Below are 26,265 nucleotides of genomic sequence, written 5' to 3'. Positions count from 1 at the left end.
CCAGAAACTAAACTGGACTAGCCATATAAATACTGTGGCTACAAGAGCAGGTAAGAGGCTGGAAATTCTGTGAAAACTAACTCACCTCCTGAGCCAAAGCCTATCCACCATCTATAAGGCAGGAGTGTAAAGGAATACTCTCCATTTCCCTGGATGAGTGCAGCTCCAATAACACTCAAGAAGGTTGACGCCATCTAGGACAAAACAGCCCACTTGATTGGCACCCCATCCACCACCTTAAACATTCACTCTCTCCACCACCGATGCATAGTAGCAGCAGTGTCTACCATCTACAAGATGCACTGCAGCAACCCAACAAGGCTCCTTCAACAGCACCTTCCAAACTCATGACCTCTACCACCTAGAAGGACCAGGGTTGCAGATGCATGGGAACACCACCACCTGCAAGTTCCCTCCAAGTCACACATCATCCTGACTTGAAACTATATCACCGCTCCTTCACTGTCGCCTGGTCAAAATCCTGGAACTCCCTTTCTAACAGCAACATGGATGTTACTACAATAAATGGACTGCAGCGATCCAAGAAGATAGCACACCAACACGTTCTCAAGGATAATTAGGGATAGGCAATAAATGTTAGTCTTGCCAGCAATGTCCAAATTCTATAAACGAATAAAAAAAGAAAATATGAAGAGATAGGAGATAAGTCTAAAAATAATTGGGAAGGCAAGGAGGAACTACAAAATAAAATTATGAATATAAAACAAAACTCAGATATCTTACAGGCACATCAATAAAAAGGGTGGCTGTGATGGGAATAAGGCAATTAAGGGATTAACAAGACTTAAGTAACGACAGAGAGATGGCAGAAACATTAAATAATTATTTTGATTCATATTTACCAGTGAGATAGAACAGGCAGACATAACTTTGAATGATGAGATGAGTAATGAGATTAAGTGCATTTTAAATAAAAAAGGGATGTACTGAATAAACTAAACAACCTTAAAGAGGATAAAACGCCGATCCAGTTGGATGGCGCCCATATATTTCAAAAGAATCTAGGGAAGTGATAGTGGAATTATTACTACTCTTATTTAATAACTCATTAGAAAAAGGTGTAGTGCCACAGGATTGGTGGAGAGATAATGTAATTCCTATACTTAAGAGAGGGGTTGGGTGGGGGGGGGGGTGGAAACAGAACATGTCCAGCGAATTACAATAGTGGAAGAAGGTGGAGGAAGAAATATGCAAACAAATTAGAGAACTGAGTAAAAAAACAATAGAATAATGATGATGGGGGATTTCAACTACTCTGGTATTAATTGGACAGAATAAGTTTGAACAGCACCTTTTAAAGGGCAATTAGAGATGGGCAATAAATGCTGGCCTAGTCCCATGAGTGAATGAAAAAAGTTCCTTAATTTGTCTGAATACTTCTTCCTCAACCGTAGCATCTCTGGGGAGAGAAATAATGGAGAGAATAGAAGAACATATAACAATGAGAAACACAATAATGAATGGTCAGCATGGACTTCAAAAGAGAAAATCTTGCTTAACCAACTTTATTGGATATTTTAAGGAGGTAACAGAGTGTGGCAATGGTAATGTTGAAGATGTCATTTATGTGGATTTTCAAAAAGGCCTTCAATAAGCTGTGGCTGGTCTCGCAGTGGGTGGGAGCAGAGAATCCAGCGGGAGGCAAAAAATTGGAAACTGCTATCGTAAAAATAGGTCGCTATCCTCCTGAAGGTGTTTTCATGGCGAGTCGGTTATCCCGCCGACTAGTGGGCGCGAGCGCAATTTGATTATTCATTAGCATGTCATGAATGCTCATTAAAACAGCCACTCGCCAGAATCTTGCCACGCTTTCCAATCTTCCGTCACGCCAGCAGGAAAATTACGTCAGCGTCAAACCCATTTGAAAAGGGTTGGCGTGCACAAGGCACACCTCAGTTCACTGGTGACTTTGAGGTGAGTGGAACATACATGTCACGATACTGCACTGGTCTTGTTGCGACGAACACCACTCTGTTGGGATTGTGGGGTTGGACTGCTCCTTCTCTTTGCCTTCATTGCCCAGAGGAACACCACTGTGCTGTGGTACTCATGCAACTCCACTTTCAGAGACCAACGCTTTAACCGGGGGTGGGCAGTGAGGCGAGGCATCAACGGGGAGGGAAGGCTGTGGAATGGCAGGCGAGGGAAGGGCAAACATGAGGGGGGCCTTTCTGGGGTTGACCTCTAACCTCTTTTTGCCACCAGAGTGAGCAGGAGTCCACTTAGAAAGAAAGCAGAAGACCTTCTTGTGATAAAGGCCACATAAAACCAATGGCTTCATTAGCACTATTAAAGGGCCACTTAGAACTCAGTGGCTTTACATCACAGTTGCTGCATCTCAAGTGTAACTCATAGGAATGTAGAATTTGGGAAAGCAGGCAATAGTAAGAGATGCACAGCTGTATCATATATGGCATTCCTTCAATGATGGCTCTGAAGAAGGGTCATAAGGACTCGAAATGTCAACTCTGCTTTTCTCTCTACAGATGCTGTCAGACCTGCTGAGTTTTTCCAGCATTTTCTTTAACCTTTCAGATTTCCAACATCTGCAGTATTTTGCTTTTATTAAAGTGAAGGCCTGTCACGTGTTTACCAGATGTGACACACCTAATGGGACAAAGGGCATCCGCTCATTGACCATGAGCAACTGAATGGTCATCAATATGCTACATCAGAGATTGGAGCACAGAGCTAAGTTGGGTCAATCATTTCACTTAAACTTTAGCATCCCATGCAGGGATCCAGGGCTCAATGCTGCTTTTGTCAGGATCCTAATGCAATGGAGGAGGCAAAAGAGGGAAAGGCGACTCCATGTGCAGCTTCAGCAGCAGGGACATGGTCAAGCAGAGCAACAGCATGAAAAGGAGGGTCAGAAGAAGACACCCAGACAATGGGGGCAACTCGCCCGACCTCGGTGCCTGAGGCACAGGTTGATGACACCAGTGCGTCACCCTCAACAGTCGTTCCAAGGAGAGGTACAACGCTGCTCACAGGTCCACATGCTCCCTTATAGAGCAGACTGTAGGGGTTCTGAAGAAGCATTTCAGAAGCTTGAACCACTCAGGCGGCTCACTCCAGTACACCCCCGACAGGGTTTCGCAGTGCGCTGTGTCCTTCACAATCTGACTATGCAAAGAGGTGAGCTCCCTGCCGCCAGAGGATGACCTGAAGGGTGGATGAGATCTCATCAGAGGATGAAGTACTGGAGGCCCTGGAATCTCAGGAGGCTGCTGAGGGTCAGTTTGAGTGTGATCACGCCATGGAGGAATGAAGATGTGGGAGGTGTGCCCGTGATACCTTAACCTTCTTTCAACTCAGGGGATGTCCACTGACTTGCAGCGAGAATGAGTCCCGCATTCATACTTGCCTCGTAAATCGTCAGGCCATGATCTTTACTTTTGTCCAAGGAGCCCTGTGAGTGAGCTCACTCTGGGAACTGACAGCCCACTTAGGAACAAGATAGCTGCAAGGGAAGACATGAAGCCTTTGCCACCATCTAATAATGCCAACACTGCTACAACTAAGATGCGGACATGCCTATGGATCTCCTCCTCCCATGCATGTCTTTACTTCTGCTACTATCACTGAGAAGACACTAAATGGTGTTATTTGAGGAAGAAGGGTGAGAAAAATACATCACACACTTCTAATAAAGATTTAGACACATCTCCCTGACATCACACAAGAGTGCAGATACTAGTTCAGCTGAGGCTGACATCACAGGCATGTTAGTCTCACAGTGGGACACTATCATTGATTGGGAGGAAGGCTAAACTTTGAAATAAGTGGACTCCAAAATACAAAATCACAACACCTTCAGTTGACGGGAACATTCACATAACCATCAAATGTATTAACACATTTACATAAATTGAAATTACTTTTTCCACCTACTTCCATTATTTTTAAATGTATTTCCATCCATTATTTTATCTCTACCTTTTAGCCTTTTTCAATTCCTTCATCCCACCCCACCCTATCTCCACTAGGGCTATCTGTACCTTGCTTGTCCTGCTTTCTACCCTTAATTAGCACATTCCTTAGATAATATCACCACCTTCAACAGCTCTTTGTCCTTTTGTCTGTGACATCTTTTAGTTATCTCCACCTATCACTGGCCCTCTATCCAGCTCTACTTGCCCCAACCCCCCCTTAAACCAGCTTATATTTCACCTCTCTTCTATTTTTACTTAGTTCTGTTGAAGGGTCATTCGGACTCGAAACGTTAACTGTGTTCCTCTCCGCCGATGCTGCCAGACCTGCTGAGTTTTTCAAGGTATTTTTGTTTCTGTTTTGGATTTCCAGCATCTGCAGTTTTTTGCTTTTATCCAATTTATTTACATGTCTAGCACACCCGTGCCTGGGTGCAGCCCTGACATCCGCAGCAGTGGTGGAGACAGCCTGCTGACTGCTGCAACCTGATGTCTGTGATGACTTTGGTAGATGTCCTCTGGTGGCCCGTGGCCTGGAGCTCCCCGGCCTGATAAGGGTCACCTGCTCAGGAGCAGAAGTGCCCTCGGCGGCCCGAGAAGCCGGAATGGATGGGGTCACAGGCAGAGGGGGCTGTGAGTGGTTGCACGCCCTTGGAATGTCCTGAGAGAAGGCCCCCAGGGTATCTGGTTGATGCTCATCCTCCCTGTGGATGCCCGAAGGCCCTGCCCTGACTCCTGCAGGAGATGGTGCATCTGGAGGGGGGATCAAGGTGCCATGTTGCCTACATCCTGATGGTACCCACCAGGCGCATGGCCATGGAGTGCATGGCCACGCATAAATCTGGCAAGACCTGCTGGACCAAGGCCTCCATGGTGACCTTGGATGCTCGCATATCGTAGCCACGACATCAGACAGAACATGGACAGACTCCTCCATCGTTCGCAATAGTCGGGTGAGTGAGTGCTGAATCTCTGCCTGACGTTTCACTGCCTGTCGTTGCATCTCCAACATAAATTTGGCGGTCGCTTCCAGAGGCACATCATCTGACTCGGACTGAGTGGGTGGCTGGTCTCCAGCAGCCCTCCGAGTACCAGAAACCTGGTTGTCCCTGCCTCTGACTGCTGCCGGGACGTGTCAGTGAGGTATTCCCCAGAAAGTGAGCCTGAGCCTAATTACATCTGTGCCCTACTGACGTGTATGACTGAGCTATTGGACGGTGCGTGTGAGTGCTGTGATGGCTCTTCTGGAGTTTTGTCCTCGGATAAGGTCTGGAATACAGAGACACTGGAGAGGATGCAGAGAAGATCTACAAGGATGATGCCTGAAATATGTGGGTATAGATGTTAGGAAAGTATTGACAGGCTGGTCCTCTTCTCCTCTTGAAAAAAGGCTAAGGGGTGACCTTTCTTTAAAATTAAGAAAGGTTTTGACAGAGATGATACATGTTTCCTCTTGTGGGGGGAGAACAAAATTAGAAGTTATCAATATAACATCCAATCAGGAATTCAGAAGAACTTTACCCAAAGAGTGGCGGAACTTGCTGCCACGGGTTGCGGTTTAAGTGAATAATATGATGCATTTAAGGGGAAACCGGACAAGCATATGAGGTAGTAGGGAACAGAGATTTATGATGATTGATTTAAATGAGGAAAGCTGGGAGGAGACTCAAGTGGAGATTAAACACTGATGTGCCTTATATCCTACATAATCCTTTGCAATCCTTTGAGTTAAAACATTACTTTCCTAGTAACATCTAAATGATAAACCCCTTTTGGGCTGTAACTTAAAACTTGATGATCTCAATCCTGAACTTTATTTTTTAATTTTTTAAAGAAAATCATGCTTTGCTTTCTGATAATTCTAAGTTGTCCTTTAGGGAAGGAAATCTGCCATCCCTACTTGTTCTGGCCTACACGTGACTCCAGACCCACAGCAATGTGGTTGGCTCTTAAATGCCCTCTGAACAGGCAATTATTGATGGGCAATAAATGCTGGCCTAGCTTGCAATGCCCATTTTCCATGAACAAATTTTAAAAAAAATCACTGATTACTACACAGCCATCTTTCGAAAGCAAAACTGTTGTTAGTTTCAAATGAAGCATAGTTGAAGCTGATAGCATTGAAATATGAATTTAAGATTGCCCAAGCTCAAATTATGTAGGTTTTCTCCAGACAGCAAAGAGGACATTAGATCAAATTATGTTAGATTCAAACCCTACTGCTAAGGTTGAATGGCCACTTCAAAGTCAGTTACATTTAATGGGTTACTTAGTTTTAACCAATTCATTTAGCTCTTTTATAATGCTTTACACATGACACTGCCCATTAAGGCTCAAAGTGACTTCAGGCTATTATAGACTATGTATCTAATGCCTTGGAAATGTGTGGAGTAATCTGAAAAGAACAAAGTAGGCTTTGCTTTCATACAGTGTGTGTCGGCTAACTGATAACTTAAAACATGATAGCAGGACTTCATAAGTTTCAGGAAACTCATTCCTTGGACTCTCATGCAGCCTTTATAAAACGGGAGCTTCAAGTGGATATGGTCAAACCTTGGATTTATCAGGGAGCACTACAAAAGTCAGGAAAGAATAGGTGAGACACAACAAATCAATCCAAATCTTCCAAAATAATCAAAAAGAGTTAGGTGTTCAGACATCCACAATTCTAAGCCACATTTTCACTGATGTACTGCATGGCACTGTAAGGGCTGGATTTACAAGTTTTTATTGCAGGCATTTTCAAAGTATGGTAGCAATTCTTTTGGCAGATGATATTGTATCACTAGTGGACTCAATCTACCTACTATCTATAACTAAGCTAACTAGAGACAAAAGAAAAAATGTTTACCCCTATTTTTTATAGCTTTGTATAGCTCAAAGGGGAATCTCCAAAGATATATAAGGGGATTCTGTTCCAATTGTTGACTTCTACAAGTACCCTTGTGAATGTCAATTTCAGCCTGCACAGCAGCTAAGACAGTGTAAAGTCATCTTTGTCTTTTTTGATTCAGGATCCTATGTATGCATTAGAAGAGCTTTCTCGGCATCATGTGCAAAGATTCGTTTCACAGGAACAGGGGGGCAGAGGGTGGGATGCGGTTATGTTGGGGTCAAGAAGGAATTTTGAATCCTTGGGCTTATACCCTGCAGCTTAGCTTTCTGGACTTAAGTGAACTGTTAAAGAGAGGCTTATAGATTTCTGAGTAGCTTGGTGAAAAAAATTTCTTCCATATTTTTCTAGTAATTTTCTTAAGTATATACATCCTTTTAGAACTTCACCAATTAGTAGGAAAATATTTCCCTATTCACCCCAGCAAACACTGTCATAATTTTGAAAGCTTCTGAGTATTGCCTGAATTTTTTCCAAATTCAGTTGAAAAAGTGTCCAGGTTTTCAAGCTTTCTTTCATAAAAATATCTCATTTCAAGTATCATTCTGGTGAAAGAGTGGGGGTTTATCTGTGAGGGAGTGGAGCAGCTATTTAAAGAGCGGACCGGAGTTTACCTGTGAGGGAGCTGGTTCTCACCCAGACGCTCAGCAGCACTAGAATTTGAAAAGAGTGATGTCAGGACAAGGGAGAGTGCTGATTGGTAAGTAGTGGGTAAGTTGTTTTTTTTCCACTTCAAAGCGACATTACAGAAGGTCTCAGCAATTTTTTTTTAAGAAAAGCTAAATAGTTTTCTACTTTGCTTAAATTTAAGGAAATAGTATTTTAATTAAAAATTAACAAAAAAGTATGGCAAGGGAGCTCAGTCCTATGTGTTGTACAGCCTGCAGCATGTGGGGAATCTTAGACACTTCTTGCAGTCTGGATGACCACATGTGCAGGAAGAGCCACCGGCTTGACCAGCTTGAGCAACAGGTTTCAGAGCTTGAGTGTCCGCGAGGCTGAGGGTTACGTGGGTAGCACATTTTTAGATGTCGTCACTTCGCAGCTTAAGGAAGTGCAGTCAGAAAAGGAATGGGTGACCGCCAGTCAGAAGAAGGAAGGCAGGCAGGTAGTCAGGAAAGACCCAGAGCGCACCTCACTCAAGAACCATTTTTCTGTGTTGGAAAATGGTGAGGGTGAAGGTTCCTCTGGAAAGGGCAGCCAGATCCAAGTTCATGGCAGTGTGGGTAGCTCAGCTGCACAAGGCAGGAGGAGTAAGAGAGCAAGAACAATAGTGGTAGGAGGCTTAATAGTGAGGGGTGCAGACAGGTGCTTATGCGGTCATAGACATGACTCCAAGATGGTATGTTGCCTCCCTGGTGTCAGGATCAAGGACGTCACAGAATGGCTGCAGGGCATTCCGAAGGGGGAGGGTGAACAGTCAGAGGTCATAGTTCTCATTGGTACCAACGACATAGGTAGAAAGAGGGATGAGGTCCTGCAACAAGAATTTAGGGAGCTAGGTAGCAGATTAAAAAGCATGACCTCAAGGATTGTAATCTCTAGATTACTCCCTGTGCCACATGCTAGTGAGTATAGGAATAGGAGGATAGAGGGGATGAATGCTGAAGAGATGGTGCAGAAGAGAGGGCTTCAGTTTCCTGGATCACTGGGTCTGTTTCTGGCAAAGGTGGGGCCTGTACAAGTCATTGTGCCTAAACCTGAACGGGACCAACATCCTTGCGAGGAGGTTTGCTAGTCCTGTTGGGGGGGCTTTAAGCTAATTTGGCAGGGAGATGGGATACTGAGTGATGATCCCCATCATACAGTAGGGGATGATGCACAGCCAAGTATAGAAGAGGAACTAAGTCAGTCTGGAAAACAGAGCAAAACAGACCTGTTAAGGCACAAGGGAATAATGCAAGGCTGGATTGCATCTATTTTAACGCAAGGAGTCTTACAAGTAAGGCAAATTAATTGAGGGCATTGATTAACACTTGGGAATATGATAATATTGCTATCATAGAGACATTGTTGAGGGATGGGCAGGACTGGCAGCTAAATATTCCAGGGTATAGGATCTTCAAGCATGAAGGGGGGGGTACAAAAGAGGAGGTAGCATCACACTATTGATCAAGGAGTCAATTACTGCAGTAAGGAAGGATGGTATTTTAAAAGATTACTCAAATGAGGCCATATTGGTAGAACTTAAAAACAAAAAGGGGGCAATCACCTTGGTGGCAATTACTATAAACCTCCAAACAAACAGTCAGTGGGAGATAGAGAAGCAAATATGTAGGCAAATCTCAGAAGCGTAAAAGTAATAGGGTAATAATATTAGGGGATTTCAACTTCCCCAATATTAACTGGGATAGTCTTAGTGTGAAAGGCTTAAGAGGGGGCGGATTTCTTAAAGTGCATCCAGGAGAGCCTTTTGAGCCAACATGTAGAAAGTCCTACAAGAGAAGTGGCGGTACTAGATATAATCTTAGGGAATGAAGCCGGGCAAGTGGTAGAAGTATCAGTGGGGGATTTTGGGGATAGCGACCTAAGATTTAAAGTAGTTATGGAAAGAGACAAAGATGGACTGGAAATAAAGGTCCTGAATTGGGGGCAGGCTGATTTCAATATGATAAGACCAGATCTGACCAAAGTTGACTGGGACCAGCTACCTGTAAGAAATTTTACATCGGGCAAGTGGGAAACACTCAAAAAGGAAATAGTAAGAGTTCAGGGCCAACATGTTCCCATAAAGGTGAAGGGTAGGACCAACAAGTCCAGGGAACCCTGGATGTCAAGAGGATTGGATAACGAAAAAAAAGGAGGCTTGTGGCAGATGCAGAGGACTGAAAACAGCAGAAGCCCTAGAGGCATATAGGAAGTATAGAGGGGTACTTAAAAAAGTAATTAGGAGGGTGAAGAATGGACATGAAAAAACACAGGCGGGAAAGATAAAGGAAAATCCCAAGGCATTTTATAAATATATTAAGGGCAAGAAGATAACCAGAGAAAAAGTAGGGCCCATTAGGTACCAAAGTGGCGATCTGTGCACGGAGCCGGAGGACGTAGGTGAGGCTTTAAATGATTACTTTTCATCTGTGCTCTCTATGGAGAAGGATGATGTTGGTGTAGAAATCAGGGAGGGGGACTGTGATATAGTTGAATAAATTAGCATTGAAAGGGAGGAGGTAGTAGCTGTCTTAGCAGGCTTAAAAGTGGTTAAATTCCCAGGCCCAGATGAGATGTATCCCAGGCTGCTACGTGAGGCAAGGGAGGAGATTGCAGTGGCTCTGACACTAATTCTCAAATCCACTCTGGCCACAGGAGAGGTGCCAGAGGACTGGAGGACAGTGAATGTGGCACCATTATTCAAGAAGGATAGTAGGGATAAACCAGGTAATTACAGGCCAGTGAGTCTAACAGCAGTGGTAGGGAAACTACTGGAAAAAATTCTGAGGGACAGGATTGATCTCCGCTTGGAGAGGCAGGGATTAATCAGGGATAGTCAGCATGGGGGGAGATCATGTCTAACAAATTTGATTGAATTTTTTGAGGAATTGTGTAGAGGATAGTGCAGTTGATGTAGTCTACATGGACTTCAATAAGGCTTTTGACAAGGTCCCGCATGGGAGAATGATCAAGAAGGTAAGAGCCCATGGGATCCAGGGCAATTTGGCAAATTGGACCCAAAATTAGCTTCGTGGCAGGAGGCAGAGGGTGATGATTGAAGGTTCTTTTTGCGATTGGAAGCATGTGACGAATGGTGCACCAGTGATCGATGCTGGGACCCTTGCTGTTAATAATGTACCTTAATGATTTAGACATGAATATAGGAGGTATGATCAGTAAGTTCGCAGATGACACGAAAATTAGTGGGGTCGTAAATGGTGAAGAGAAAAGCCTTAGACAACAGGACAATATAGATGGGCTGGTAAGATGGGCAGAGCAGAGGCAAATGGAATTTAATCCTGAGGAGTGTGAGGTGATGCATTTTGTAAGGACTAACAGCAAGGGAATACACAATGAATGGTAGGACCCTAGGAAGTACAGGGGATCAGAGGGACCTTGGTGTACATGTCCATAGATCCCTGAAGACAGCAGCACAGCTAGATAAGGTGGTTAAGGCAGCATATGGGATACTTCCCTTAATTAGCCAAGGCATAGAATATAAGAGCAGGGCGGGGGCTGTTGGAGCTGTATAAAATGCTAGTTAGGCCACAGCTGGAATACTGTGTGCAGTTCTGGTCGCCACACTATAGGAAGGATGTGATTGCACTGGAGAGGGTGCAGTAGGGATTCACCAGGATGTTGCCTAGGCTGGAGTGTTTCAGCTATGAAGAGAGACTGAATAGGCTAAAGTTATTTTCCTTAGAGCAGAGAAGGCTAAAGGGGGACCTGATGGAGGTATACAAAGTTATGAGGGGCATAGATAATGTAGATAGGAAGAAAGTTCTCCCCTTAGCGGAGGTGTCAATAACCAGGGGGCATAGATTTAAACTAAGGGGCAGGAGGTTTAGAGGGGATTAGAGGAAACATTTTTTCACCCAAAGGGTGGTTGGAATCTGGAACACACTCCTTGAGGGGGTGGTAGAGGCAGGAACCCCCAAAACATTTAAGTATTGTTTAGATGAGCACTTGAAATGCTATAGCATACAGGGCTACAGGCCAAGTGCTGGAAAATGGGATTAGAATAGATAGGTACTTGATGGCCAACATGGACACAATGAGCCGAAGGGCCTGTTTCTGTGCTTATAACTCTATGAATCTTTACTATATCCTTTCTATGTTTCTGATTTATTTTCTAGAATGGGGTATCAAGAACTGCAAAATGTTCCAAAAATGCCTATTTAATGTTTCGTATAAATTCAACATAATTTTATTTTTCATGTTCTTAAAGAGTTTAGCTATAATTTCACTTCACTGAGGCAGTGCTTTTCTGAGTACTTTTATGGCAGCTCCAGCCAGGGTTAACTAAGCATAGAGGAGGAATTGGACCTGGGATTTTATGATGCCCGTACTCAGTGCCATGATATGCAATGCATTCACCCAACAAATGAATTCCTTTTAGGAAAGCCAAAACAAATTAAGGGAATGTTTAGTGTGATGCTGCACTGACGTACACTTGACAATTCCCATGATTAGTTTTGAAACCAGGAACATAAATGTAAGGGAATTTATCTTTTTTATAATGTATTGATAAATGGGTCATTTTAAATCTTTGTCCAAAATGTCCAGCTAATCAAAATATATATATATATATATATATATATATAAAAAACTTGCACAATGTAATGTTGCACCTCTTGTTATAATTTCTAAAATAGCCATTTTTTAAAAGAACATTTTGAAAGAATCAACTTTATTTCATCTCATCATTTTTAGGAAAGAGTGAAATTATTACAATTTTTCACTATGAAAGGTGTTTGCATTTTCAATTTATATAGTGAACTTAAACTACAGTTGTCACGTGATGCTTTAAATGGGAGCACCAACCTTCTGAACCTTAACAGCTTCTGACAGGAATTAAGTTCTTTTGTGGTTTCAGAATATGAGTATGAGTAAATCATTAAAGATGACCTACCAATGACCTGAATAGTAAGAAAAGCAACACTGATTTAAATCTATCATTTCTGTAGTTTAACTCATTCAAGTACTCATGTGGGTGTACTTGCATTTACCACATTCCACTCATCCAAATTCTCAACATTTATAACTTACACCTCGGAACAAATCCACACGTCACCGCATAATCAGATTAAAAATGGATTGCGTTGAGCCAATACTATTTTTAAATTTGGCTACTTACTAATAGTTTTACTTGGAAAACAATATGGGTGGGTACTAACATAATTTCCTGTACACTTCCTCTTACCTTTTCACACTTAGGCTTCACTAATGCTGCTCTTACTTCCATCACAAAAATTGAAGATGCTTCTCATTTTAATTTTAAGATGCCAGTATTAATCACCAACATTTCACTGCATGTTTTTTCCATTCACTTAGAAACATTGTATCCCACACACAAACCTGAACAATCTCATCCTACCTACACAGTTAGGTATTGTATGGTCCATAAATCTGAACTTTGACTGTACTTTGAATTGTGCGGGCGATGCCTCCAACTTTCAAAGCAGGTTTTTTAGTATACGTTTAAGATCCCTTACATTCTGCAAGACTTGCAGTTTTCCTGCATTTTCTTTGTTTTTCTTCATGGTAGAATCAGATATTTCATAGATGTTAAAATAGGCTGCATGGTATAAAAGAAAGTGAGAAATAGAGAGACTGAGAGCGGAGCCGAGACGATATAAGAGCGTGAGAAAGAGTGAGAGTGAGCACGGAGCCAGCCGGATAAGAGCATGAGAAAGAGTGGGAGTGGAGCCGGGAGGGGAAAAGAGCACGAGAAATAGTGAGAGCAAAGCCGGGAGGATAAAAGAGCTAGCTGCTGCTGGTGTAGATCTCAATGGACCGACCAGATTTGGAGAAAATCGAATGTGATGTCAAAGGGAACTAGGTAAGCGTTTGATTAGTGAGCATTTTACTTATTTACTTGTTTTGCTTATTTATACGAACCTACTAATTAGCAGGAGTAGGCCACTTGGCCCCTCGAGTCTGCTTCGCCATTCAATAAGATCATGGCTGATCTGAATGTAACCTCAACCTCACATTCCTGCCTGTCCTCGATAACCTTTTACCCCCTTGTTAATCAAGATGTATCTCGCTCTGAGGAGAGAGAGAGAGAGAGGAAGACCCTTGGACAGCCAATCAGCAGCACCTAGAGGAGAATGTGAGAGGATGACCCTGGGACAGGCAGTCAGCAGCGCCGAGAGGAGGGTAGCAGAGGAGGACCCCGAGCCTGGCAGTCAGCAGCACCTAGAAGAGAGCAGAGGAGCTATAAAATCAGCGTAAGAAGCGGCAAGAGTTTGAGAGCAGAGGTGACTAAGGGAGTTTGGTGAGGAGGGAGGAGGTGCTCCTTTCCTTTTCTAGCTATCCTCAGAAGGAAGAGCAGCAGCCTTGCTAAGTGGGACCTGGTGGATAAATTAGAAAAATGTAATATTTTTAAACAAGTACAATATACTTGGATTTAACCGAGAAGCGCCAGGAATAAGAGAAATTTAGGGCCAATATAATAAAGTAATATAAATAATCTAAAATAGAATAAAGTTGACGTAAGGGGAGTAGAGTTAAGACATGGCTAGGCATGGAATGCGTGTCCTGTAATATGTGCAATGACCACACATGCAGGAAGTGCTGCCAGTTGCAGAAACTTGAGCTCTGGGTTTCAGAGCTGAAGTGGTAGCTGGGGTCACTGTGGTGCATCCGCACAACTGAGAGCTATGTGGATAGCCTGTTCAGAGAGGTGGTCACACCACACCTTAAGGGTCTGGAGACAAAGAGGGAATGGGTAACCACCAGGCAGTCTAAGAGAAGTAGGCAGGTAATGCAGGACTCCCCTGGGGTCCTGCTCACAAATTGGTTTTCTGTTTTGGAAAGGGAGGGTGCTGGTTCTTCAGAGGAGTGCAGTCAGAGCCAGGTTTGTGGCACCACGGTTGGCTCGGCTGTACAGGAGTGGGGTGGGTGGGTGGTGGTGGTGGTGGTGGAGGACGAAAAGAGCGAGCAATGGTGTTAGGGGATTCATTAGTTAGGGGAACAGACAGTGTTTCTGTGGCCGTAGACCTGACTCTAAGATGGTATGTTGCCTCCCTGGTGCCAGGGTCAAGGATGTCATCCAGCGGATACGGGACATTCTTCTGGGGGAGAGTGAACAGCCAGTGGTCATGGTCCACATTGGTGCCAATGACTTACGTAGGAAGGGGGATGTGGCCCTGCAATCAGAATTTAGGGAGCTAGGTAGAAAATTAGCAAGCAGGACCTCAAATGTAGTAATCTCCAGATTACTCCCAGTGAGTACAGAAATAGGAGGATGACGCATATGAATGCGTGGCCGGAAAGATGGTGCAGGAGGGACGGCTTTAGATTCCTGGGACACTGGGACTGGCTTTGGGAGAAGCTGGCACCTGTACAAGGCACCTGCACTGGTTGCACCTGAACAATACAGGGACTGAGTTCCTTGCAGGATGCTTTGCTCTTGCTGTTGGGAGGGGTTTAAACTAACTCAGCAGGGGTGTGGGAATCAAGTGAAAATATTAGAAATGTATACCAGGGTGCACAAAATACTGGGAGAGACAATTAGCACTAGTATAGAGAATAGTAAGTTAATAGGTAAAGTCAAGGTGAGGGAGAAAGTAACAAAACCTAAATCAAGGTTACTATGTATGTGAATGCATGGAGTATAGTAAATAAGATTGCAGAGTTACAGGCACAGATTGCCAAGTGGAAATATGATGTTGTGGCGATATCAGAGACCTGACTCAAGGAAGGGCAGAACTGGGTGTTAAATATTCCCGGGTATAAGGTGTTCAGAAAAGTTAGGATAAGAAGGAAAGGAGGAGGGGTGGCAGTATTGGTTATGGACAGCATTGGAGAAAGAGGATGTTTCAGAGGGTTCAAGGACAGAATCAATTTGGCTAGAGCTAGGTTACAAAAAAAGCGTGCAATTACATTGCTCGGTACATCTATAGACCGGCAACTACTGAGAAGGACGTAAAAGAACAAATCTGCAGGGAAACCGCAGAAAGATGCAAGCATTATTGAATAGTTATAATGGGGGACTTTAATTACCCGAATGTAGACTGGGACAGTGGTATTGTAAAGGGCAGAGAGGGGAAAAAGTTCATAAATTGTGTTCAGGAAAATCTTCGGCAGCATTATGTGCTTAATCCAACAAGAAAAGACGCACTGTTGGACCTGGTTCTTGGAAATGAGGTGGGCCAGGTAGATCAAGTGTCAGTGGGGGAACATTTAGGAGAGAGTGATCATTGTATTGTACGTTTTAGGATGATGATAGATAATCCAGAGTAAGAAAATTTAACTGGACAAGAGCCAACTTCGAAGGGGCAAGAACGAAGCTAGGTATGATAGACTGGAATGAAAGATTGGCGGAAAAAATTGTAGCTGAGCAATGGGCTCTCTTCAAAAAAGAATTGGTTCAGGCATGAGTCAAGGAATATTCCATCAAAAAGGAAAGGTAGGGCCAGTAAATCCAGAGTTTCCTGAATGAAGCGATATAAATTAAGATAAAGAAGAAAAAGTGTGCTTATGACAGGTGTCAGGTAGAAAATACAATTGAGAACTAAGAGGAATACAGAAGGCTCAGAGGAGATGTGAAAAAGCATATTAGAGAAGCGGAGAGGGATTATGAGAAAAAACTGGCAGCCAACATAAAGGGGAATCCCAAAGTCTTCTATAGGCATACAAATATTAAAAAGGTAGTAAAAGGAGGAATAGGGCTGATTAGGGACCTAAAAGAAAATTTACACATGCATGAAAGGGCCAAGGCCAAGGTATTAAATGAATACTCTGCATCCATCTTTACCAAGGAGGTAGATGCTACCCAGGCCATGGTGACAGATGAGGAAACTCTGTCACTAGACGGGTTCAAAATTGATAAGGAGGAAGTGTTGAATAGACTGTTGGCACTTAAAGTTGACAAAGCAGCGGGACTGGACGAGATACATCTAAGAATATTGGAGGAAGTGAGATTAGAAATTGCAGGAGAACTGGCCATAATTTTTCAGTCTTTCCTAGACTCAGGGGAGGTGCCAGAGGGCTGGAGAATTGCAAACATTATGGCCTTGTTCAAAAAAGGTTGTAAAGATAAGCCCAGCAATTGCAGACCAGTCAGTTTAACTTCAAAAGGACATAGACAAGTTGGTGGAGTAGACAGATGGGTGGCAGATGAAGTTCAATGTGGAGAAGTGTAAGGTGATGCATTTTGGTAGGAAGAACATGGGCCGACAATATAAAATAAGGGGTGAAATTTTGAAGGGGGTGCAGAAGCAGAAAGACCTGGGTGTATATGTGCATAGATCATTGAAGGTGGCAGGACAAGTGGTGAGAGCAGTTAATAAAGCATATGGTATCCTGGGCATTATTAATAGGGGCATCGAGTACAAGAGCAAGGAGGTTATGCTGAATTTAGACCGCAGTTGAAGTATTATACAGTTCTGGGTGCCACATTATAGGAAGTATGTGAACACATTGGAGAGAGTGCAGAAGAGGTTTACAAGAAGGTTCCAAGGGTGAGAAACTTCAGTTACAAAGATAGACTGGAGAGGTTGGGACTGTTCTCCCTGGAGAGAAGGAGGCTAAGGGGAGATTTGATAGAGTTGTTCAAAATCATGAGGGAGCTGGACAGAGTAGATAGGTAGAAGTGGTTATTGCTCATAGAAGGATCAAGAACGAGAGGGCACAGATTTATAGTGATTTGCAAAAGAAGCAAATGTGACATGAGAAAATACTTTTTCACACCAGTGGTTCAGGTCTGGAATGCATTGCCTGGATGTATGGTGGAGGCAGGTTCAATCAAGGCATTGATGAGGGCATAAGATGATTACTTGAATAGAAACGATGTGCAGGGGTACAGGGAACAGGCAGGGCAATGGCACTAGGTCATAAAGCTCATTTGGGGAGCTGGTGCAGACACAATGGGCCGAATGGCCTCCCTCTGCGCCATTAAAATTTTGTGATTCTGTAAAAATATTCAAAGACTCTGCTTCCACTGCCTTTTGAGGAAGAGAGTTCCAAAGTCTCTCAACCCTCAGAAAAAATTTCTTCTCATCTCTGTCTTAATTGAGCAACCTCTTCTTTTCAAACAGTGACCCCTAGTCCAAGATTTTCCCACAAGCAGAAGCATCCTCTCCACATCCACCCTGTCAAGACCGCTCAGGATCTTAAAGGTTTCAATTAGGTCTCCTTTTACTCTTTTAAATTCCAGTGGATACAAGCTGAACCTGTCCAGTCATTCCTCATACGACAACCTGCCCATTCCTGGTATTAGTCTAGCAAACATTCTCTGAACTGCTTCTAACGCATTTACATCTTTCTTTAAATAAGGTGCCATGAAGCTATTAATGTATATAATATTTTGGAAAATATTTTCTTTTAAAATAGAGGTTTAGACGGCAGGTGTGTCTTAATTAGATTAAAGTCAGCTAGTCTGGGTGCTTTACTATGTACTAGTTTGAGATGTAAACAGAGAAGTAGAGTATATTTGCATTTATTGAATAGAGCATTCAAGAAGTGGGGTGAAGCCTTTCTAGCAGCTACCAAGCAAAATGTTTATATTACTAATAAAATTGATACGATGAATGAGGTTTCATTGTTAAAAGGTAAAGTTCAAAGAGACTGGTGAGATAATGAGAATTTGAATTCAATCAGTGGTGGTAGGTATAACTTCAGTAGTTTTCAGTAGTGTGCAGAGCAGAGGCAACGCAAGATCAAAAGACAGATGCAAGCCTCCAACTGGCTCCACAGTGAAAAGAACCTCAATTTTAATTCCTAAGGTGAAAATACTTTGCCTGGTATTTGATTAAGTCTATGGGTTGATGTTGCCTTGATGGAGATTAGTTTGGGAATTTGTTAAAAGCTATGATAGTAGTAATTTGTAGCCATGTATAAATATTTTAACCTGTGTAAATTAATAAAATGGTGCAATTAGTTTAACGTAAAGCCTCAAGAACTGATGGCCCGATTCCTGAATTTAAGGTCACAGCTCAAATATAACACTTAAAATTATAGGTTATGATAGTTGTTTAAAGTTTCCCTCTGGGGTTTTTAAATAACTTTGCTTTACCAACTGCATCGATCATAACATAAGGACACCAGTACTGTGCACAGTACTCCAGGTGTGGTTTCACCAGTGCCCTGTATAACTGAAGCATAGCCTCCCTACTTTTGTAATCAATTCCCCTCATAATAAATGATAGTTCTATTAGTTTTCCTAATTACCTGCTGTACCTGAATACAAACATTTTGTGAGTCATGCACTAGGACACCCAGATCCCTCTGAAGCTCAGAGCTCTCATCCTTTAGATAAAAAGCTTCTTTTTTATTCTTCCTGCCAAAATGAACAATTTCACATTTGCCCACATTATACTCCTTTTGCCAGATCTTTGTCCACTCACTTAACCTATCCATGTCACTTTGCCTCCCTATATCCTCTTCACAATTTACTTCTCTACTTATCTTTGTGTCGTCAGCAAATTTAGCCACCATTCCTTCGGTCCCTTCATCCAATTTACATAAATTGTAATAAGTTGAGGCCCCAGCACTGATCCCTGTGGCACACCACTTGTTACATCCCGCCAACCAGAAAAAGACCCATTTGTGCCAACTCTCTGCTTTCTGTTAGCTAATCAATCTTCTATCCATGCCAATATGTTACCCTCCTCCACCATGAGCTTTTATTTTCTGCAAATAACCTTTGATGTGGCACTTTATCAAATGCCTTCTGGAAATCTAAACACAGTACATCCACTGGTTCCCCTTTATCCACAGCACATGTGACTTTAAAGAACTCCAATAAATTGCTTAAACATAATTTCCCTTTTACAAAACCATTTTGACTCTGCCTGATTGTCTTGAATTTTTCTAAGTACCCTACTATAACATCTTTAATAATAAGCTAACACTTTCCCTATGACAGATTTTAGGCCAATTGGCCTATAGTTTCCTGCTTTCTGTCTCCATCCCTTTTTGAATAAAGAAGTTATATTTATTATTTTCCAATGTAATGGAACATTCTCCAAATCTATGCATGAATGTACTAATTGCTTGATTGAATTACTGTTATAGGTCGATTAACTTTCCCCCACGTCACTTTGCAATTTTCTCCTGCTCCGCTCTCAGCAAAACGCTTTTCTCTTGCTCTGCTCTCAACAAGGTCCTTCCCCGCTGTCCTGTTCTTGGCAATACCCTTTTTATAATTCAACCTTTTTGTCACATTCTTGACTGAATTCATTATCGTCATTCTCTGTGTTTAACAAAAATGCAATGACTGAAAACATAAAACAATTATTCAGTCAGGGGGTCATGTTTGTCTCCAGGGCCAGGGAGAGAAATCATGGACCTTGGTGCTTCTCCTGTTTCCGGATCCCTTATTTCCCCCCTCCTCCTTTAACCCTCTCCCTCAATCATGCATGCTATTTTTTCCCCCTTTCAAGATTCACCAATCAATTCACCAATCACAGGAAGGTATAAGATAAAATGATAACGCCCACTGTTGGCATCTGGTTACAAATATCACAAGATATTTACGCAGCATTGGTCATTAATATTAACAGCAGCAACAATATAATGCAGTATTAGTTTGTGTGATCCAAAGGTGATCCCATCACAGCTTTTAAACCAACCAGCGGGTACAAATTTTAATTTAACAGCATCATGCAATATTGTTAATTTGGCAGGAAAAGATCCCAATAGTTATTTTTATAACACTGTGCAGACAATAACACTGAATTAAGCTCTCATTAACATGTTCTACACATTGCATCATATGGACACAATTCATATTTGGGGGAAGGATTCAACACTTGCAACCCAGGTAAACTACAAAAGATCTTTTCCATTCTCTAGAAGTAGGCAACTTTCTCCTGCATGGGTGCGTGATATTATTCAGTATAATTATTTCATACAAGGGGTCTAATTGGATTCTATTCTATCAGTAACCTCACAGGGTAGAGATCAAATGACTCCTGAACAACTTTATCACGATACTTCAATACCTCAAAAATCTCATAAAAGCACCAAGATGGAGTGGCCAACCCACAAGTACTTAATTGGTTGTAAATCAATTTGAGACATTGTGAAAGGTGCTGAATAAATATAGGCTTTGTCCTACTTTCACTTCACCTGCATGCAGTAAGCAGAGTAACTGTAGCAATGGTGAAATTGAGGCCCAACACTAATTCTCTAAAGGTAATTCATCACAGATCAATCAACTGATGTTAGGAAAGCAGCTACAAAGAAATCACCACATTTACAAAACAATTCAATACTTTTGCTTATACAGCCTTATATTCTGACTTCTCTAACAGCAACCCACAATACATCATAAATGGCATCTGTTGTTTTTACGCTAATGACACTATCCAATTTCACCACCTGGTTCCAATTATCAATTAGACATTTACCAGCAGCTCAAGAAAAATGTAGATTGAATTGTTGATCTAGTACATGGTACGTAAATTCAGTACGGCCTTAACCCAAGAACCAGATTGTTTCCCCTTCTCCCAGAAACCATTATACAAATTGTGCTGTACACTGACTTTACAGCCTATCTGGGGTCAACCTAGGATGGAGTAGGTTGAAGGCTTTAAAACTTTACTTTAAGCAATCTCCTAGTGACAAATGGGGATTTAATTCCCAGACTTTGCAAGGGTAATAAAATGGGGGATAATGAGTTAATGTGTTGTATCAATCCCGGTTTTTAGTTTCTTACATTTATTTTTATGAGGCCCAAGCTCCTCAAGCCTCTGGTACAACAACATAGCATGTAATCAGAATTGTGTCTACTTTAGGGCACAAAGAAAATTTAGACTGCTATTTATATGCTGCTTTATTCAGAAGAGTTTTAAGAAGTGCATAGTATTTAGTTTTGTGGCACTTAAAGCCAGTCTTTCAGGTGTACTCCTCAGTCTGGATGCTATTTACAACACCGAGCTTGGGCTCACCTAGCCTCTGGGGCCCCTCGCGTTCAGCATTGTCTGTACCCCCCCTCTCCAGGGCCCCGATTGCATCCAATGGTTCAGTCGGTAAACCACCTGGTGTCACACAAAGTACAAATTTCTGGTACAAATGCTTCTATGTGCTGATTTAACCAAGGCAGCAGTAGACACTCTGTAGTCTCAATATTCCTAAGCTGGCGAAAGAAAAACAGAACCCTTGTTCTGGATCACAATTCGGTGAAAAGACCCCATTTGTGATTGTCAACTGAAGACAGAATTGACCTCAGTTTTTCTGTTCGAGCATGGTCAAATAACCTGTCAACAATGGTCAGGCTCACATGTTAAGCCAACTGGGTGAAGTATCAGAAAATTCCTGGAACCCATAGAACTGCAACTCAGTACTTCAGAATAAGAAAATGGGGAAGAAACGGAGAAAAATTTCATCAATGCTAACTTTTATATTAAATACCTGTATCTCTAGATCAGCAATTTTCTGTTGTAGTTCAACCACGGCTGCTATGCTATCTGCTTCTCGAAGCCTCAGTGCCATCACATCTTCTTTATTCTAAAATGAAATTGAAGCTAATCACTTGCAATATAAATAATATACCTGTACTCAAAAATACAGATGATTAGAGATTTATTTGATTAAAAATGTTAAAACCATTCATTTTTAATAGAACTGCACTGAGAATAAAGAAAGATGACATCTCATCGTTTAACTACGCATTCTGAAGAGTGCATGCATGTGCGAGAGAGCATGTGTGCATGTAAGATTTTTGAAATTTATCCACTTTAAATAACTTTGAAAAGCAACCAAGAAGAACTTATTTGCATCTGAGAAATATTCCAGAAAAGCTTTGCTAAACTCCAGGATCCCCAATTTCTACTTCAATTGATGCACTTGAAAGTGTTGTGGGACATTTCACAACTTTAAAAGCTCTATATTAATATAAATTGCTGTGGCTTGATGGAATAGGTCAAGAGAAATTAACATTCTTGAAAAGGAGTTGAACTTATATTTTACAAATATTGCAATTCTCACTAAATTCATGGCCAATGCTCTTTATAAGATGTAAAGTTCTTGTTATCCTATCCTGTACTGCTAGTCAATATTATTAGAATGATAATTTACAAGACTATTTTTATTCATTTGTGGGATGTGAGCAGCACTGGTAAGACCAGCATTTATTGCCCAACCCTAATTGCCTCAGGTAGGTGGTAGTGAGCTGCCTTCTTGAATCTCTGCTGTCCATATGTAGGGACATCCATAATGTTGTTATGGAGGGAGTTCTTGCATTTTGACCCAGAGACAGTGAAGTAACAATGATGTAGTTCCAAGTCAGGATGGCGTGTGACTGTGGACCAATTAATGAACATGCTCAAGGTCAATGAACAAAGTACACCCAAACTGCATAAAATGCTGACCCACACTACGTTTTAATATTAATCACTAAAATATCCAATTTAAAAAACTTTGAATGAGAATAGATGCGTAACACATTTGATGCAATCAGCCTGAGAACATCAATTTTTTCCTCAAAAATAAACCACAGGAAAGAAGCAATACTTCTTGTTAGCACATACGAAATATTCTAACTTTTAGGAAACTAGCACACAGGCTTCTGTGGTCCACATAGGTGACTATGTGTAGCCCGCAATGAATTTAGACATCAGGAAATCAGAGATGCTTGCAGTTGTTACAATCTAAAAACATCTAAATAATTGCAATTTCTGAGATTGGTTTTATAACCACTACAAGGCTTTTTAGCCATAGCGAAATTCATATTTAGTTAACACTCTTCCATATTGACAAGTTTTCAGTTGCAAAGACAAGTTATTCACCTTGAAGAGAATATTATGCTGTGGGTGCAGATGCTGCTTTTAACTATAGTTGAATTTACTGGAACACACTGTTATTAATGTACATAGTTATTGCAAACTGAAGAAACCCAAGAGGATTGACCAAGATATATGCAACAGTGCTGAAATGCAGCACTCAATTTTTGTCAAAAGGAGAAGCTTTACATGTTGCAATTTGCAATCTGCTCTGCTCTTACGATTTAGTATCGAATTCTGATGTGGTTTTCGTGAAAGGATTGTTATTTTGAAGCTACTGTAATACATTTAATAAAAAAATCTGAACCGCATGTGCAAGTCTTTTTAGACAAACTCCATTTGTAAACAAAATTTATCATGAATGTTAAGAATTTAAGGATGGGTGCAACAGCAAAAGAAATCTGTAATAGCTGTACATTTTCTTGCACAAGTAATTTGTGTAATATCTAGGTTTGATTACAAAACAAAACCCTCGCTTTTCACTCAAACAGGAAATGTAAAGGTTGCCAAAAAGATTATTTGAATTTTTTGTCAAAAAGTATATCATCTGACAAAAATGCATTACTTGATTACAGAAAATGTTAAGATAGTGCGGAAATTTCTACACAAACTGACCGTTTATCAGCTGATACATGTCACACAGACAACAAAATCTGCTGTATTTCTCATGTACATCATCTGGTTTTGACAACATCGGTACCTAATCCTGATAGGTCAACTAATGGGGTATTGGACATCCTATTTATCCTGCAAGCCTGGCTAACGTGAATAATGGCTTAAATCCCCACTAGGCTCTCAGTCCACCCAACATTCTCTCTGCTGCTCTTTTCATCCTCACACTATGCTCGCATTTAATTTTTCGCCACAAACATACATTTTCATTTCATTTATGACATATAAAATAGAATGAGACACAACATTTCATAAATCATGAGAAAATATCTGAGTTAGATGCAATAATTATACATAATCTTCATTTATATTCAGTCTTTTGACTTCAAAATGAAAATCTAGAATGTTTTGAGAAACAACTGAGTAACCTAATTCAGTAAATGACAAAGAGAAAGGAAATCAAAGCACGGGACAGAAGAATGAGCAAGGCGAGTTGGACAGAAATATTGCACAATTTAATAGATAAAGCACACCTTAATACACAATTTCAATATCTTCTAAATACAAGACAAAACCTTATTCCCAGGATATCATGACTTTCATCATTATGAGAATATATCTCATTATAAGAATATATCTGTTTGATACTATTGACTGTTCTGACTTGTGCTCAAAAGTAAAATCAAAATACCAGGAAATATACTAAAACTAAATTAAATTACGAGTCTTCGTAAGAACATAAGAAATGAGAGCTGGAGTGGACAATTTGGTCTTTCAAGCCTGTTCTGCCATTCTGGTCTTTCACCTGAACTTCAACTTTCTATATTATTCTCATCCTTTAATTCCCACAGTACACAAAAATCTATTGATCTCTGTCTTCAACATACTCAATGACTGAGTATACATAGGTCTCTGAGTTAAGAATTCCAAAGGTTTGCCATCTTTTGAACGAAAGATTATTCACTGCCACCCACTTGACTTTACCATCCCACATGGTCTTACTGGTCCCACTGTACTAATCTCAGATAAAGCCAGCTCTGATCGCTTCCTTGCAGCACTGTGCATCTATATCCCCCTTCCTTGCCCAAACTCTACCTCCTATATCCAGCGCGGGAACAAACAAGTAATCGTCCAATTCACTTATATCTGCACTTTCAAAATCCCAGCTGTCTAGCCTTTAGCCCTCCATGCACAACAACATTTTCACCCTCACCTTCGATGCTCTGGTTGCTAGTAAATCCATTACCCTTTCTCACCTTGGCTATTCACCTGGTGCAACTCTTACATAAGAACATAAAAATTAGGAACAGGAGCAGACTATTCGGCCCCTCGAGCTTGCTCTGCCATTCAATAAGATCATGGCTGATCTCCTTGTGTTTCGATTTCCACATTGCCATCTAACCCCGATAACCTTTGATTCCCTTGCCTTAAAAATATTCAATGACCCAGCCTCCACCGCTTCCTGTGACAGAGTTCCAAAGTCGCAAAACACTCAATTTTTTTCCTCATCTGTCCTAAAAGGGCGACCACTTATTTTAAAACAGTACCCTCTAGTTCTGGACTAACCCACAAGAGGAAGCATCCTTTCAACATCCACCTTGTCAAGGCCGTTCAGGATCTTGTATACTTCGATCAAATCACCCCTCACTCTTCTAAACTCCAGTGGAAACAGGCCCAGTCTGTCCAAACTTTCCTCATAAGACAACCCACTCAATCTAGTAAACCTCCTCTGAACTGCCTCCAACACTTCCTTAAATAAGGAGACCAAAACTGCACACAGTATTTGAGATGCGGTCTTACCAATGCCCTGTATAACTGAAGTACAACATCCTTACTTTTATGTTCAATCCCTCTCGTAATAAAGGATAGCATTAGCCTTCTTAATTATTTGCTGTACCTGTATACTAACTTTTTGTGGCTCACGTACTAGAACACCTAGATCCCTCTGCAGCTCAGAATTATGCAACCGTTCTCTATTTAATACTCTTCTTTTTTGATCTTCTTGCCAAAGTGAACAACTTCACATTATCCCACATTAAACTCCATTTGCCAGATCTTTGCCCACTCACTCAACTTATCTATATCCATCTGCAAACTCATGCCCTCTTCACAACATACAATAATAACTTCTGCTCCTTTAAGTCCAAGGTCACAGACTTGAGAGAATATGGTAGACTACTATTTTAGTTAATCACTACAGATCTAGCTGGATCACTATCTGCTCCATTCGCTAAAACTGCCCATTATTCCAGGATCTTCCAGGAATCGAAAGATAAACCCCGGTTTCTTTCCATGAACTATAAACTGTCTTCTTAAACCCCTCTCCCCTCCACCCTCACCTCCAAAAACAATTGTGTGGAACTGACAAACTTCTTTGTCACTAAGATCAAGACTATCCGACCAGCTGCTACTGCTGTTTCCTTCC

At 41.5% G+C, this 26,265-nt stretch overlaps 1 protein-coding gene across 13 annotated transcripts in view; it reads right to left on the bottom strand.

The window, feature by feature from the left end:
• Positions 1–26,265, bottom strand: part of evi5a (ecotropic viral integration site 5a) — a 312,699-nt gene that overhangs the window by 121,714 nt on the left and 164,720 nt on the right. For all 13 annotated transcript variants that reach the window (XM_041207864.1, XM_041207860.1, XM_041207861.1 and 10 more), the window contains one exon: positions 21,859–21,954. In XM_041207864.1, the coding sequence (XP_041063798.1) occupies positions 21,859–21,954 (96 nt within the window). The remainder of the gene's footprint in view (positions 1–21,858; positions 21,955–26,265) is intronic.

This window comes from Carcharodon carcharias, chromosome 16 (assembly GCF_017639515.1).
Source record: "Carcharodon carcharias isolate sCarCar2 chromosome 16, sCarCar2.pri, whole genome shotgun sequence".
Taxonomy (NCBI): domain Eukaryota; kingdom Metazoa; phylum Chordata; class Chondrichthyes; order Lamniformes; family Lamnidae; genus Carcharodon; species Carcharodon carcharias.
This window is presented reverse-complemented; position numbering and strand designations above follow the sequence as displayed.